This window comes from Scyliorhinus torazame, chromosome 18 (assembly GCF_047496885.1).
Source record: "Scyliorhinus torazame isolate Kashiwa2021f chromosome 18, sScyTor2.1, whole genome shotgun sequence".
NCBI classification, from domain to species: Eukaryota; Metazoa; Chordata; class Chondrichthyes; order Carcharhiniformes; family Scyliorhinidae; genus Scyliorhinus; species Scyliorhinus torazame.
In genome coordinates this window covers 115,453,891-115,469,347 of record NC_092724.1, presented here as the reverse complement: position 1 = coordinate 115,469,347, position 15,457 = coordinate 115,453,891, and the positions used below count along the sequence as shown (strand labels likewise).

The window sequence follows — 15,457 nt, the reverse complement described above, 5'->3', positions numbered from 1 at the left end:
ACATGAAAAGAAAAGAAATACATAATAGCGCAACAAAAGGTACACAATGTAACTACATAAACACTGGCATCGGGTGAAACATACAGGGGTGTAGTGTTAATCAGGTCAGTCCATAAGAGTGTCATTTAGGAGTCTGGTAACAGTGGCGAAGAAGCTGTTTTTGAGTTTGTTCGTGCGTGTTCTCAGACTTTTGTATCTCCTGCCCAATGGAAGAAGTTGGAAGAGTGTGTAAGCCCGGTGGGAGGGGTCTTTGATTATGCTGTCCACTTTCCCCAGGCAGCGGGAGGTGTAGATGGAGTCAATGGATGGGAGGCAGGTTTGTGTGACGGACTGGGCTGTGTTCACGACTCTCTGAAGTTTCTTGCGGTCTTGGGCCGAGCAGTTGCCATACCAGGCTGTGATGCAGTCAGATAAGATGCTTTCCATGGTGCATCTGTAAAAGTTGGTAAGGGTTAATGTGGACATGCTGAATTTCCTTAGTTTCCTGAGGAAGTATAGGCGATGTTGTGCTTTCTTCATGGTAGCATCAACGTGGGTGGACCAGGACAGACGTTTGGAGATGTGTACCCCTAGGAATTTGAAGCTGCTGACCATCTCCACCGAACCACAATAACTTGTCTTGGCATTATCACGTTTGCTGTCACATCGCATTTGCAATGCAATGGCCATTATAAGGTCGTGATGGAGGCAGATTGGAATATTCAGAACAGAACAGTTGTTTAAAATTTTACAATTTCCAGGGCAGCACGGTGGCGCAGTGGTTAGCATTGCTGCCTCATGGCACCGAGGTCCCAAGTTCGATCCTGGTTCTGGGTTACTGTCAGTGTGGAGCTTGCACATTCTCCCCGTGTTTGCGTGGGTTTCGCCCCCACAACCCAAAGATGTGCAGGGTAGGTAGATTGGCCATGCTAAATTGCCACTTAATTGGAAAAAATGAATTGGGTACACTAAATTTATAAAAAAATAATGTTACGATTTCCAAGGGGAAACCAGAAACCAAAATAACCAATTTACTGAATGTGCCCTCAAATGAAAGGATCACCAAGAAGATTTCACTTTGTATGGCTTTTACTTTAAAATGAATCAGAACCAATGCAAATTATTCATAAAACAGCAAAATAATACTGCAAATAAAATTTAAAAGTTCACTTTAAGCGGTTGATGCAACAAAGATATGCCTTTTGCAACCAGGGACATCCATGTCATGCCCCTCACAAAAGTACCACTAAGTTGTGAGATGGCTTTAAGAGAGTATGCAAATGAACAAATGGCCAGGATGTAAATCACGTGACCAGCAGACATTGTTCAGAAGTGCTTTCAGTTTACCGTGCAACATGTGATGTGAAGGAGCTGAAGCTGTACTTTTTTTATGAATAACTGTTGAATCGCTATAGTAAATCTGTCTGCTGGGCACTCCTGAACTGCATTCTCACCATGGAAAAATACCCTCTTTCTGTTCCTCTTTTTGCGCCTATCCTCTTTTTCTTTGTTCTCCACCTTTGCCTTCATCATCCAGCTCTTCCACTTGTAGCTCTCCTTTGTGTCTGCCAGCCCGACAGATTCTTTCTCAATTTTCATCCTGTTCGTATTGCATCTGGACAGGTAACATGGATCAGTATTTCTTATTATCCATGAAAGTTACAATTGATCATTTTACAATTGTGACAGCTCTTAAGAGTCCATTTCAAACATCCTTGAAAAACAATTACAAATTCCACAGGCCTTTTAAAGAAATTACAAATGTTTGTTACTGTACTGGGTCAAAGGTCATCACTGAAATGGCAATACCTGTACTTTCTGGATTTTTTTCAACCTGTCTCGAAACAAAAGCAAATTGCGATCAGGCATCAACCGAAAATCTACGTTCACGCCCGCTGCTGAACCAAAGCCATCCTCCGGAATCCCGCTGATGAGGGCACGTGATTTACGTCCCGCATTGGCGACGGCATGGAAAACTGGCATTTGCTCCGGGCCTCCGTGATACACTGACCCTGTCAGGCGGACAGCACATGGGCACGGTCCCTGGTACACTGCCCCTCCCTGGGCAGAGGCCTCACCAGTGACACTATGAGTTAGCCCACTCCATAGGACCACCAACGGTCTCCACGTCCTGCCTGCCCACCGCCTCTCTGCTCCCATCCATCTTTCCTCCGGACAGGTTGTCACAATCCATGTGTCACACCCAGGAACTACATCACACTACCGCTAAGTCCCCAGAAGATGCCAACATCCTCACACAACCCCATCTTTGGGACCTGCCCCCACACAAGCCTTTAAGCACGGAGGCCGTTGGTGGCACATGGTGACCCTCTCCATTGCATGACCAGGCGCCACCCTGCTGGCAGGATATCACAGGGCCCGCCCAGTGAGGTCTTGGCTAATGACGCCTGTCCGGAGGCCCAAGACTGATGCGGAGAACCACTATAACAACGCCCATGCAGCAACCAGGAGCATCATTGAGCAGTGCATCGGCGTCCTCAAGATGCAGTCCAGATGACTGGACCACTCTGGTGGGGCTTTCCAATAATGCCCCAGGAGGGTCTCACACGTAGTGATGGCCTGGTGTGTCCCACACAACATCACGCAGCAGAGGGGGGAAATGATGGAGGAGGACGAGGCAGAACGACAGGCCTCATTCAACAAGGAGGATGGGGATGGTGACCAAGAGGACCAGGGCATGGGACCCGAGCAGGCACAAGAGGCCGCCCTACATGTGCACCAGGACCGCCGCACATGGGACAACCTCATCTCCTCTGGGTTCGCCGACTAGGGAGCCGGTCCACTGGCAGCTCAGCCACCCTGACTCACCTCTCCATACTCCCCCATAGCCGATTACATCTTCCCATGTCCCTCCTCCCTTTACTTCAGCCCCTACCCCAGCTCTCCCACTCCCCTCCAAGGGTCCTATCAGCATCACTACAGGTTATGGGCCCTGGGTTGGCAGCCTTAGTGGGTCTTGTCCATGGGACAGAGGTGATGATGACTCACTGTGAGATGAGCTCTCGAGCTCCTCATCGTTTGAAAGAATCTGATTCCTCCTTCAGGGTAACATTCCACTGTCCACCCAGGTCAACCCTGCATGTGTGCTCGCCAATCCATCTCACAGGCCCATATATAATAATTTTTATTGTCACAAGTAGGCTTACATTAACACTGCAATGAAGTTACTCTGAAAAGCCCTTAGTGGTCACGTTCCAGCACCTGTTCGGGTACACAGAGGGAGAATTCAGAATGTCCAAATTACCTAACAGCACGTCTTTTAGGACAAGTGGGAGGAAACCGGAGAAACCGGAGAACCCGGAGGAAGCCCACGCAGACACAGGGAGAACGTGCAGACTCCACACAGACAGTGACCAAGCGGGAAACGAACCTGGGACTCTGCCGCAGTGAAGCAACAGTGCTAACCACTGTGCTACCTTCCCGCCTCTGGGTGTTGAGGTTGTGATTATTGGGGAGGGGAGGGGAAGGTGAGAGGGGGGTGTTATGGAGTCACTCCATAATGGTTGATAGGTCACTCACTGGATAATCTGTCCTACAAGGCACCCTCACACTCCTGGCCCCGTTCCCTGCTGCCTCTGAGGATGATCCCAGGTGCAACGTCAGATTGTCCTGTGTGCCCTGCCCCGTACCATCCTCCAACACCTACACCACCAACCTCACACACCAATCATGCGGCACACCCTCTACATCCAGCACCGCCCATTATTGTGCCCTGAACCCGAACTCTAACCGATGTGCTGCACCCCTGCCAATTTATCTGGTGTCTAACTTCTGAAACTTACTTCTCTACTGCTCCTCCGGTGTTTCCCCATTCAGTACATTAGGCGCAGAGGCAGCCTGCTGCGTTCCTCATCCTGTGACCTGTGGTGTCTTTGGCGGCTGCCCTCTGGAGGGGCTGGACCTTGATAGGCCCGGCTGACTTTTGGGTCTCACAGGTGATGAGGTGCCACTCTGTTCTGCCCGCTGTCCATCAGATGCGCCAGTGTCAGTTGGGGGAGGGGGGGTGGGGAGATTCAGAAGCACTGGGACATTCCAGCATCACCCCTGCAGTGGGCACTGCCAAGCCTTCCTCCTCCCTTGGGGTGCTCAATGACCCACGGGCTACTCCATAGAATGGAGGTGAGGACGGAGTGAGCTCCAGAAGCTCCACCATCACTTGGCGCTGCCTATTGCGGTACATAGCTGCCTGTGACTGGGTTCCCCTGTTCTGAGGTTCATCTGTAGACTGCATAGTGTGCTCCAAGCCTTGGACATCTTGACCCATAACTGTGACCTTCTCTCCCAAGGTTTGATTGATTGATTGATTTGATTTATTGTCACATGTACTGAAGTACAGTGAAAATATTTTTTTCTGCGGCCAAGTGAACATACACTGCACGTACTTACTAGACACAAAAAGATTAATCGACAGAGTATATTGACAAATGATACATCGACAAACAGTGATTGGTTACAGTGCGGTTATGGGCTATCTTCTCCTGGGGGACAGATAATTAATATTGTGAGACACTTGGACATGAGTTACATGGGGGGCTGGGGGGGGGGGGGGGCGGGAGAGAGAGGTCTATCGCTTGTGGCCTGTGTCTGCAAAACACCTGGCTGAATAATACAGGTTTTGGGGTTTGGTGCAGGGTGGGATGTAAGGGAGAAGCTGACAGATGAATTTTGATTGATCTTTAGGAGTTGGGGAGTGGGGACGGGGGTGTGTGAGAGGAGTGAGGGACGGGTGCGATGCCAGTGGCACAGAGGGGGTGAGTCACCCGAGCTGACCTAAGGAGGTTGCTCACCTTTTTGCAGCACTGCTGCCAGTCTGACTGGTGAAGCTCGTGGCGCTTGCCGTCTCTGCCACCTCCACCCAAGTCCAGTTGATGTCGGCAGGCGGTAGCCTCCTTCCCACTCTGGGGAAGATGGTGTCGCACCTCTCCTGCACTACATCCATGATTCTCTCCAGCTCTGCATCTGTAAACCGGGGGTGGGTGGGGGGTGGTGCAGCTCTTCGCGGGCCATCTTCTTGGCTGGAATGAGAGCGTGTGGGGATTGGAGCGCTTATAGCAGCTCCAGCTTGTCAAGCTCTCAGTGCCAAATCTGGCCCCAGCGAATCTGACGCCGGCGTTAATGCGAATTGCATGTTTCACGTGGACAGAGTGCTGACGAATTAGTATGTCCTAAATTGTTCTGGAACTGGTGCCCCCAATTTGAACATGGAACACCCACAATTCAGTCCCAGTGTCAACCCTTAGGGCATGATCTACCGGCCGTGTTGCCCCTGAATGGGGCGCGACGCAGCCAGTAGATTCCGGGAGAGGACTCCCCAGGGCTTCCCGACAGCCATTACTTCTCGGAAGTTTTAACCAGAGCTTGTGAGACATAGCCATCTGGATCCTGCCCACAATGGGCAAGGTCCAGTCTCACAGAGTCAAGTCGGCTTAGAAGCTGACTTACCTCTGCCTTCGACAGATCGAATGACCACCCGGAATCTACCAGCCTTGCCGAGGAGACCCCAGCCAGGCGCCGTTCAGTACTGCTCCCCACAAACGGAACGGTACCTGGGGGTGTCTCTCAGGTGATTGGAGGCCCCTGGAGGTCCCCTGGATGGGACCTCCAGACAGGGAAGCACACTGGCATTGCTGGTGCCATCCGGGCACCGTGGTATTGCCAGTCTGTCACCCTGGAAGTGCCACCTAGACACCCTGGCAGTGCCACCCAGGTGCCAGTTGGCACTGCCAGGGTGCTCAGAAAGCATTGCCAGGCTGGCAGGGGCCTTACAGGGTGCGAGGTTCTGAGTGGCAAGGTGCAAGCTGGCATTGTTTCCACACCAGGGATCGGGCCCAGGAGTGCCCTGTCACGATGTGATGTGGTGCGGGAGGCGCAAGAACGCCTAACAGGTGAGTTGGGGCATTGTGGGGCCGGGGGAAATGTGGCTAAGGGCGGCCTGGGTGTGAGGCGTTCCCCTCCGGGGGACGGAAACAAGACAGAGTGCCAGTAACACCAGGAATGACCCCACGAATCGCGCCCTCAGTCTCCCAGAGAATTCCACCCCGGGTAATTTACACAAGTAATTAAATATTGTCCGCCAAAAACATTGTTCCATAAATGATATCAATATGAAAAATCTTTCTTTCATCTTTGCACCTTACATGTCTACAAAACTTTACTTCCTTTTGTCACGTTTTATCACATGTTTTCATGAACTTTTCTTTATCCATATTCTACCTATGTAAACTTGACACGCTATGATTAGAACACCTCATCAGTGGTGGATTGGATTGGATAGGATTTGTTTATTGTCACGTGTACCAAGGTACAGTGAAAAGTATGTTTCTGTGAGCAGCTCAACAGATCATTAAGTACATGAAAAGAAAAGGAAATAAAAGAAAATACATAATAGGGCAACACAAGGTACACAATGTAACTACATAACACCGGCATCGGGTGAAGCATACAGGAGTGTAATGTTGATGAGGTCAGTCCATAAGAGGGTCGTATAGGAGTCTGGTAGCAGTGGTGAAGAAGCTGTTTTTGAGTCTGTTCGTGCATGTTCTCAGACTTTTGTATCGCATGCCCGATGGGAGAAGTTGGAAGAGTGAGTAAGCCGGGTGGGAGGAGTCTTTGATTATGCTGCCCGCTTTCCCCAGGCAGCGGGTTGTGAAGATGGAGTCAATGGGAGGCAGGTTTGTGTGATGGACTGGGCTGTGTTCACGAATCTCTGAAGTTTCTTGCGGTCTTGGGCCGAGCAGTTGCCATACCAGGCTGTGATGCCGCCAGATAGGATGCTTTCTATGGTGCACCTGTAAAAGTTGGCTAATGTGGACATGCCAAATTTCCTTACTTTCCTGAGGAAGTATAGGCACTTTCTTGGTGGTAGCGTCAACGTGGATTGACCAAGACAGATTTTTAGAGATGTGTAGCCCTAGGAATTTGAAACTGCTAACCATCCCCACCTCGGCCCCGTTGATGCTGACAGGGACTTTGCTTTCTAAAGTCATTGACCAGCTCTTTAGTTTTGCTGGCATTGTGGGATAGATTGTTGTCGCTGCACCACTCCACGAGGTTCTCAATCTCCCTCCTGTATTCTGACTCGTCGTTATTCGAGATCCGGCCCACTATGGTTGTATCGTCAGCAAACTTGCAGATGGAGTTGGAACCAAATTGTGCCATGCAGTCGTGTGTGTACAGGGAGTGTAGTAGGGGGCTAAGTATGCATACTTGCGGGGCCCCGGTGTTGAGTCCTATTGTGGAGGAGGTGTTGTTGTTTAATCTTACTGATTGTGGTCTGCGGGTTAAAAAGTTGAGGATCCAGTTGCAGAGTGAGGAGCCAAGTGCTAGGTTTTGGAGCTTTGATATGAGCTTGGCTGGGATTATGGTGTTGAAGGCGGAGCTGTAGTCAATAAATAGGAGTCTGATGTAGCAGTCCTTGTTGTCGAGATGCTCTATGGATGAGTGTAGGGCCAGGGAGATGGCGTCTGCTGTAGACCGGTTGCAGCGGTATGCGAATTGCAGTGGATCAAGGCATTCTGGGAGTATGGAGGTGATGCGCTTCATGACCAACCTCTCAAAGCACTTCATTACGACTGAAGTCAGGGCCACCGGACGGTAGTCATTGAGGCACGTTGCCTGGTTCTTCTTGCACTTCAGTTTTTTTTGCCTCCCAGCAATTGAAAAGAGCTATAAAGGAGGATGGAAAGAATACTTTTAAAAGGAATGATTACCTAAAATAACATGTAAACCATTGATCATTTAAGCCACAGTAATTGCAACTAATACTTGCCTATTGTCTGCACAGCCTTGGATGCCAGGGTGAGAGCAATAAGAGCAAAGGAAATAGGAGCAGGAGCAGGCCATTCGGCTCATCGAAAGTGAGAAGTGTTTTGAATGTATCACCTTTTGTTTCTAATATTGATAGAGCATAAGGGAGAAAACTCTCTAAAGTCATTCCTTTATTTACACGTATTGGACCTCAATGCTGCAAGGCGTGAAGTCCCCCCCCCCCCCCTCCCCCCTCTATCATCTTCGCGTGTGGGCATTTGTTTACTTGGTAGCAGCACCTTCATTATTCAGTCTGTAATTTAGCTGCTACTGTCCTTCCTCTTCACCCTCCCCCCCCCCCCCCCGGGGTGGCTGTTGCCAACCCGCCGCGTCCATGGCAACAGATAGCCGGCTTTCACTGTACACACAGTACAGCCGAGCTCGATGGCCGAGGCCCGCCCCCCTGCGTCTATTTGCTCCTCAGTCCCAGGTTTGGACGGGGCCGGCCTGGGGATTCAACCTTCCCGCTGTCAATCAATCAAAGACCGGGCGGATTTCCCGCCCCGGGCTATCAGGTATGCTTCGCGTGCAAGCGCTCGTTGCTGCTGCATGTTGGACTGTGTGAGGACAGCGACCATTAGCACCAATAGTTATCTGGTCGGTAAAAAATATATATTTTGTTTGCATTTTAATTTTTAAAATGTTCTTTGTATTATAAGACAATTTAGACCTAGTCTTTTGATAATTTTTTTGAATTAAGTATTACGACTGAAGTCAGTCATTATTGTTAGGTGGACATACCTGAATGTCCAACAAAGAAATAACTGCAAAATGCATCGAAATAATCTGACTTTAGCAACTGAGAAGTATCGATTATGTAGCAAACCTTCGTAATTGGTTCAAGCGAAATAGGGATTAATGAAGGCTTTAATAGGACCGATTTATTATCGTCTTGCTGTGTGCAAGTTTTGGAAAAGTGTTTTTATGTACGAATGATTAACTGCAGGGTGATGTGAGAATTAAAAAAAAAAAATTTAGATTACCCAATTCATTTTTTCCAATTAAGGGGCAATTTAGCATGGCCAATACACCGAGCCTGCACATCTTCGGGTTGTGGGGGCGAAACCCACGCAAACACCGGGAGAATGTGCAAACTCCACACGGACAGTGTCCCAGAGCCGGGATCGAACCTTTGACCTCGGCGCCGTGAGGCAGCAGCACTAACCACTGCGCCACCGTTCTGCCCCATATTAGAATTTTTTAACAGTTGACACGTGTGTCGTTGGATGCATGAGTTACACATTAACATATCACCGTGTCCAGATTATTATCAAAGTTTGCATTTGAATAACATTTGAACAATATTTCTTTGATGTTTTGTCGGTAAATTCCTTTGTACACGGAAAACGTGTATTGAAACTGTTTCGAAGTATTGCCCGATCTTTTAAGCATTCAGGGAGAATCGTGAAAGAAAAAGGAAATGTGCAGCACACAGAAAGACTGCACCGGTTATTATTTTAAATCAATGGGGTTAAGGTGGTAGTTCCAACAATGCTACTTTTGCTGTAATTGCTCATGGAATTTAAACTAAAATTCACTCAGACTTTGTTATACATTTGTTATACAGATATTATCTACAAATGATGACATCTAAGGATTAAACGCATAGGAAGAGTAACAGCTACATTTGTAAAAGTAGTGAGATTGACAATGATATTCATATTCTTAAAATGTGTTTAATGGGTAATATAATCAGCAATTCAGAAAATTAAGTATTATTTGCTGCAGATAATGCCTCACCCATTAACAGGTAAAATCACCTATATTGTGCACAGGAAATAGTTATCTATTTCTAAGAATGGGGACTATGGACTCATTTCAGTACCCTATTTTAGCAGGGTCATGTAACTCGTGTTAATTTTCTTGAATTGACAACCAAGTGGAGCACGGTTATAATTTCTCCTTTTCTTTCAACAGATGATACATGCTGGATTCACAAATTCATAAAACCAGCTCTCATTTGCTGTTTAAGGTGGGAGAGAGCAAGGATTAGTTTTGGATTGCTCTAGCTAAGAGTTGACACAGACATGGTGGGCTGAGGGGCCTTTCGTCCTGGAAAGCTCTCTGGTTCTACAGGTTGTGCCATTGAACATTTGGCTCTGCAACCCATTCTGATTCCAAAGGTGTTTCTCAATTCTTAAAACTACCTGATCAAAATGCACGAGTAGTTCATTCAAAATTTGTTTGTTGTCAGAAATATTGAAAGGCATTCTGTTTTAGTCTCCTGTCAGCTGCTACATGACTCCGCCCTTAAATCCATAATCCCCTCACAAGCACTTCAAGTTAAGTCTAGTTAAATCTGAACATCCCGTTGATTTTTTCCCTTATCTAATGTACGTAATGTGTTTTCGAGATCACCTTCTTCTAAACTTTGCAACATTACTTATTTCCACAGAGCCCCTAAGACCCAAATTGTTGCCATTATTGCTTCAAGGACGGATTTCTCCAATAATCTTCACCATGGTTTCCTGTCAACCATGCCCCATAAAGTGCAACTCATTCTGCATGCAGACACTTGTATTCTTATCCATGCAAAGCCTGACATATATCTGCACCCGCCCAAGGCTGAATTGACCACCCTTTGGATCATGTTCAAAGCCTTTATATTCATCATTCAGCTTCTTTGTGAACTTGCACCATTCAAACTCAGCAGTGAGTTTCTGCCCCGAGTTCATTTTTGGCTCCAGTGACACTGATTTGCTTTTTGTTTCAGACCTCCTTGTTCCACATTTGGTTACTACTCTTCAGTCACCAGGCATCTGCCTTCTCCACTTCCAAAAGTCCACTAAAGTCTATTTCTTCTCTCAGTCCCACTTCTTAATACATTCTATGTATTGTTTTCCCTCTCACACAATACTCTTGTAATTCTCTCATTTCTGCACTCCTCTGAGACACCTTTCTAATGTAAAAAATCACGAGGCTGTATAAGGCTCTGGTCATATCCCACTTGGAATATTGTGAGCAGTTTTGGGCCTAGTATCTAAGGAAGGATGTGCTGGCTTTGGAGGGGGTCCAGAGGAAGTTCACAGGAATGATCCCGGGAATGATGGGCTTATAATATGAGGAGCAGTTGAGGATTCTGGGTCTGTACTCAATGGAGTTTAGAAGGATGATGGGCCTAGATAGAGTGGACGTGGAGAAGATGTTTCCACTGGTAGGAGAGACTAGAATCTGAGGGCACAGACTCAGACTGAAGGGACAAACCTTTAAAACTGAGATAAGATTAAATGTCTTCTGCCAGAGGGTGGAGAATCTGTGGAACTCATTGCCACAGAAGACTGTGGATGCCAAGTCACTGAGTGTCTTTAAGACAGAGACAGATAGGTTCTTGATTAATAAGGGATCAGGGGTTACAGGGAGAAGGCTGGAGAATGGGGATGAGAAACATATCAGACTCAATGGGCCAAATGGCCTAATTATGCTCCTATATCATATGGATATAAATTCAATTTGTTATTGCTGAATCCTTAAAAAATTTACAAAAGGAAGACGAGTAAGTTCAGTGGCCCCAATGAGAAGCTGCTTTGAAAGGGAGACTCAAAACTGCAACGTTGTAACTATCAATGACTTGTGCTCCCTCTTAAAATCGTTCATTGCTGGGATGCAGGATCAATTAATTTGCCGTAATATCTGCACAAAGTGTAAAATAGTAAAAATGAAAAGAATAAGATTGCGTTTAAAAGTAATAATTTGTGTATTTTATAGGAAAATACATCATTGCACATTTAGGCTCAACAATGACTGCAACTTATTACCGTCCCAGGGCAGCTAGTGCTAACTTTCTGCCAGCCATATCAACAATGGCAGCAAGTTACAAAGGCCACTATCCTCTCAATGTGCTTAGACAGAGCTTAATGATGCCTTGGAGACCCAGCACCTATTACAAAGTGGCATGTGTTGTTCCTACCATGGCTTCTTTTACTACTAATGCCCCTGGACATACGGAAGCCAGAAGTGCTCAGATCCCATCAAATAGAACAATGTTGTTTACCAGATACAGTCCTCAGGATTGGTATGAATCTAACCAGACCAACTACAAAGAGTCAGAGTCTTCCAGGCACAGTGCAGAGAGGCTGAGGGTTGACACTGTTCGTCTGATCCAGAACAAGGAAAACATTACCAAGAAAATACAGTTTGAAACCAGCAAGAATTTAGGCGAACGTGTCAATGATATTTTGTTTTGGAAGTCTGAATTAGCCCATGAGACTGAGCAGATAATTGGGGAGACTAATTCTCTGCTAGAAGTCAAGAAACGGTTGGAGCGCGCCTTGACAGAAACTGAAGGTCCTCTTCAGGTAAAAGGCATCTTAATACTGAATTACTTTTAATGTTCGAATGATGCAGTTGCTTTAATTATTTACAGATGATGTCAATTCCTATTTAGAAATAATTCTTTTGAATAAGGAACAAGCAGGTGAACTTGATGTTTTAAAGGGAATTCAGTAAAATTACTTAAGAAATAGCATATTTACCAATAATTTCCTCTGTTTTTTGCCTGTTCAGCTTCTGAAAAAACATATATTGTATTCCACTGTAGCTGAGAGATTAGAGAAAGCGACTTTCAAATGCAATGAGGTCACATGATGCATTTAATGGAATTCATATCCATTCTCTTGCTCAGGTTTCTCATTTTCTGACACAGCTGCTAAACTTGGGGCAAAGAATTGCTTTAGTCACTAATGTGAGAAAAGTGAAACATTTTGTCAATGGTAGATCACAATATTAGCTTTGTTCTTTCTGACACTATATATGGGGTTAAAAACCTATTCTGCCATAGGAAGTAGTCCGGTTTGCTTCATACAATCATCCCAGAAAGATAGATATTCGGGATATTTTGCACCCGTGTCACCTTTCATGCTGACGGCGAACACAGGCACAAAACTGCTCCTAATGTGACAGTAATTTTCTATATTGAGAAGGGATGTTTAAATCTCTTCAGTTATCCATTGACTATTCAATAAATCTACTTGGTATTTCTAGCTGACGCACTCGACCAATGAGAGCTTTATTTCCTGTTTTCAAAGGGCAAAGCAGATTATGCAAACTGATGAAATATCATCAGTAAATTGTTCAATCCTGGGTACGTGAAATATAACCTAGACATTGGACAGGCAAAGGAATGTCTGGGTCATAGTGATTGATGGCTGACCTGTAGACATGCTGAATAAGAGAAAAATGTCCAAGAGTTAGAACCCAGAAGCCTGAAAGTTACATGTTAAGATGTTGCCAACACTGTTTTGAATGCATTTATAATATCACACTAATAGTGATTACAGGAGTTCCTTTCTCCCTCCTGGTCAGTACTTTGCAATTTACAGGACTGGTGATTTCAAAATAAAACTCTTGAATTGAAACAGCCATGGTGGTGGCATTATCACTAGACTAGTAATTTGGAGGCTCAGGGAAATGATCCAGGAATGTTTCGAATCCCACCACAGCAGATGTTGAAATTTGAGTTCTGAATTAAATGTCAAATGATAACCATGAAATCATTGTTGCAAAAATACATCTCGTTCACTGATGTCCCTCCCCCCTTTAGGGAAGGAAATCTGCCATCCTTACCTGGTCTTGTCAGAATGTGACTTCACAGCAAATTGGTTGACACTGAAATGGCCTAGCAAGCTTCTTGGTTCAAAAGCAATTAGGGAGAGGCAATAAACACTGGCCCATGAATGAATTTTTAAAAATTGTGTAGCATAAACCTTCTTAATCTGAATAGAAACTAATGGGTGTACTATAACAGCAATTAATAGTTCAAAGCCAGCATTATTATCAAATAAAAGCTCATTCGGGTTTGGGAAATTAATAATTGTATAGCATAGTGTTACATGACTTCAGTCGCAGCTTGTATTCTTAATTTTAATGTAACTTATTAATGCAACAGGTGTCACAAGAATGTCTATACCACAGAGAGAAAAGGATAGGTATAGATCTTGTTCATGATGGCGTAGAGAAGCAGTTGCTCAAGGTTAGTGTAACTAAATCAGAAGAATTCCTGTGTTAAAAGTACATTGTATTGGTCCGGTCATTTTGCTGAAGCAATATCTGCACTTTCTTTTCAATAGGAGGTTGAATGTACAAAGTCCTGTCAAGAAAGAATGAGAAGACATCTGAATAGGGCAACAGCCCAACTTATGTAAGGGTAAACAATTTGAATTACAAAGAAAAGCATACATTTAAAATTCAGGGAGAGCTTTAGTGTAGAAAGAGGATCAAACATTGTCAAATTGAACCCTAAATGAAATCCTACATACTGAATTGAGCTCAGTGTGCAGCATGATCTTGTAAATCCTGCTCCAAAAACTTTGACCTGGATTCTCCGTTTCAGGGAATTGGGCCGGGATTCTCCAATCCCGCGGCCAAGTTCTGATGCCGGCGTGAAAAGTGGCGTGAACCACTCCGGCTTCAATGGTCCTCGATTGTCAGGTATACACCCCTACCTAGGGGGCTAGGTCGGTGCCGGATTGGTTTCCGCTGCTCCAGCCGGCGTGGCAGGGCCGGCGCGAGTTCGCGCATGTGCACCGGCCCCCGGGCAATATGGCGGATCCCTACAGGGGCCCGGCGCAGATGAACATAGGCCCCCATGGAACCAGCCTGCCTGCCGATCGGTAGGCCCGATCGCGGGCCAGGCCACCGTGGAGGACCACCCAAGGGGTCGGATCCTCCACGGTGGCCTGGCCCACGATCAGGACGGCCCCCGCAGACAGAACTTCCAGGTCCCGCCGTGTGGGACCCTACGTGACCCACGTCGGTGGGACTCGGCCGAACTCGGCGGGCACTCAGCCCAGAGAATCGCTGGGGGGGGGGGGGGCGCTTTCAACGGCCCCCGACCGGAGTGGTGGCGATCCCGCGGGCACCCGAGAATCGGCGCCGGAGAATCGGCGAGCCGGTGTCGGGGCAGCGTGGTGCAATTCTCGCGCCCCCCCCGGGGATTCTCCAACCCGGCGCGGGCTCGGTGAATCGCGGCCTATGTCTCCACACCGTCGTAAAAACTGTGGCCTTTCACGACAGGCAAACTAGCGCCAAAAGGCCACATATTCACAGCTCTGCAGGGAGCTAGTAGAGACCCGTCGTGAAGCTCGCAGCTTTAGCTGCAGATACAGACTCCCACACTTCCGAGTCAGAGACCCGGAAAATAGCCTGGTCCCCCACCTCCCCAATCTACCAGTCCCTGCTGCAATCAGTCCTTAATGCATCTCATCAGACCTCCGAAACACACTGGACTGTGATTCAAACCTGCCCTCCCATAATTCGTAAACAACCTTGACAGATTATTCTGCATCTTTGATTCCATTCAAATATCATTGCAGTGCTTTCAAAATAAGTAATTAAAATGCTCATATACAGAAGACTATCACCGCTGCACAAGACTATGGCTGAGATTTTACTTTTGTGTTCGCCATGAGTGCAAATGGCGGCATGGACGCAAAATCCTACGAGAGTCATCTTGCTGGCGAGATTGTGTAATTGTCCCTATCCCTCCCACCATTGATGAAATGGGGTTCCGCACAGGAAAGTCGGGATAGATTAACATAAATCATACGCCTACCCTGCCGTGTTGTTCCCTCACAAAGGGGTCTCACCTTGGCGAGGTTTACGAGTTTTTAAGAATGGGAACCAGGTGAAGGGGGAGCACAATCTGCACATAGAC

General features: G+C 46.7%; 1 protein-coding gene and 1 long non-coding RNA gene across 3 annotated transcripts in view; one reads left to right on the top strand and one right to left on the bottom strand.

The window, feature by feature from the left end:
* Positions 1–6,266: 6,266 nt before the first annotated feature.
* On the bottom strand, positions 6,267–7,962 carry LOC140394841 (uncharacterized). The gene is made up of 2 exons (XR_011936033.1): positions 7,769–7,962; positions 6,267–7,665 (listed from the first exon to the last, which is right to left on the bottom strand). It is a non-coding gene; the product is annotated as an uncharacterized lncRNA (long non-coding RNA).
* Positions 7,963–8,318: 356 nt separating this feature from the next.
* The window catches only part of tekt3 (tektin 3), a 44,474-nt gene continuing 37,335 nt past the window's right edge, over positions 8,319–15,457 (top strand). Inside the window, exons 1-5 of one of the 2 annotated variants that reach the window (XM_072483166.1) lie at positions 8,319–8,403; positions 9,724–9,778; positions 11,512–12,101; positions 13,691–13,774; positions 13,872–13,942. In XM_072483166.1, the coding sequence (XP_072339267.1) occupies positions 11,544–12,101; positions 13,691–13,774; positions 13,872–13,942 (713 nt within the window). In that variant the 5' untranslated portion in view covers positions 8,319–8,403; positions 9,724–9,778; positions 11,512–11,543. Of the gene's footprint in view, positions 8,404–9,723; positions 9,930–11,511; positions 12,102–13,690; positions 13,775–13,871; positions 13,943–15,457 lie in introns of both variants that reach the window. The other variant, XM_072483164.1, reaches the window with a different exon arrangement.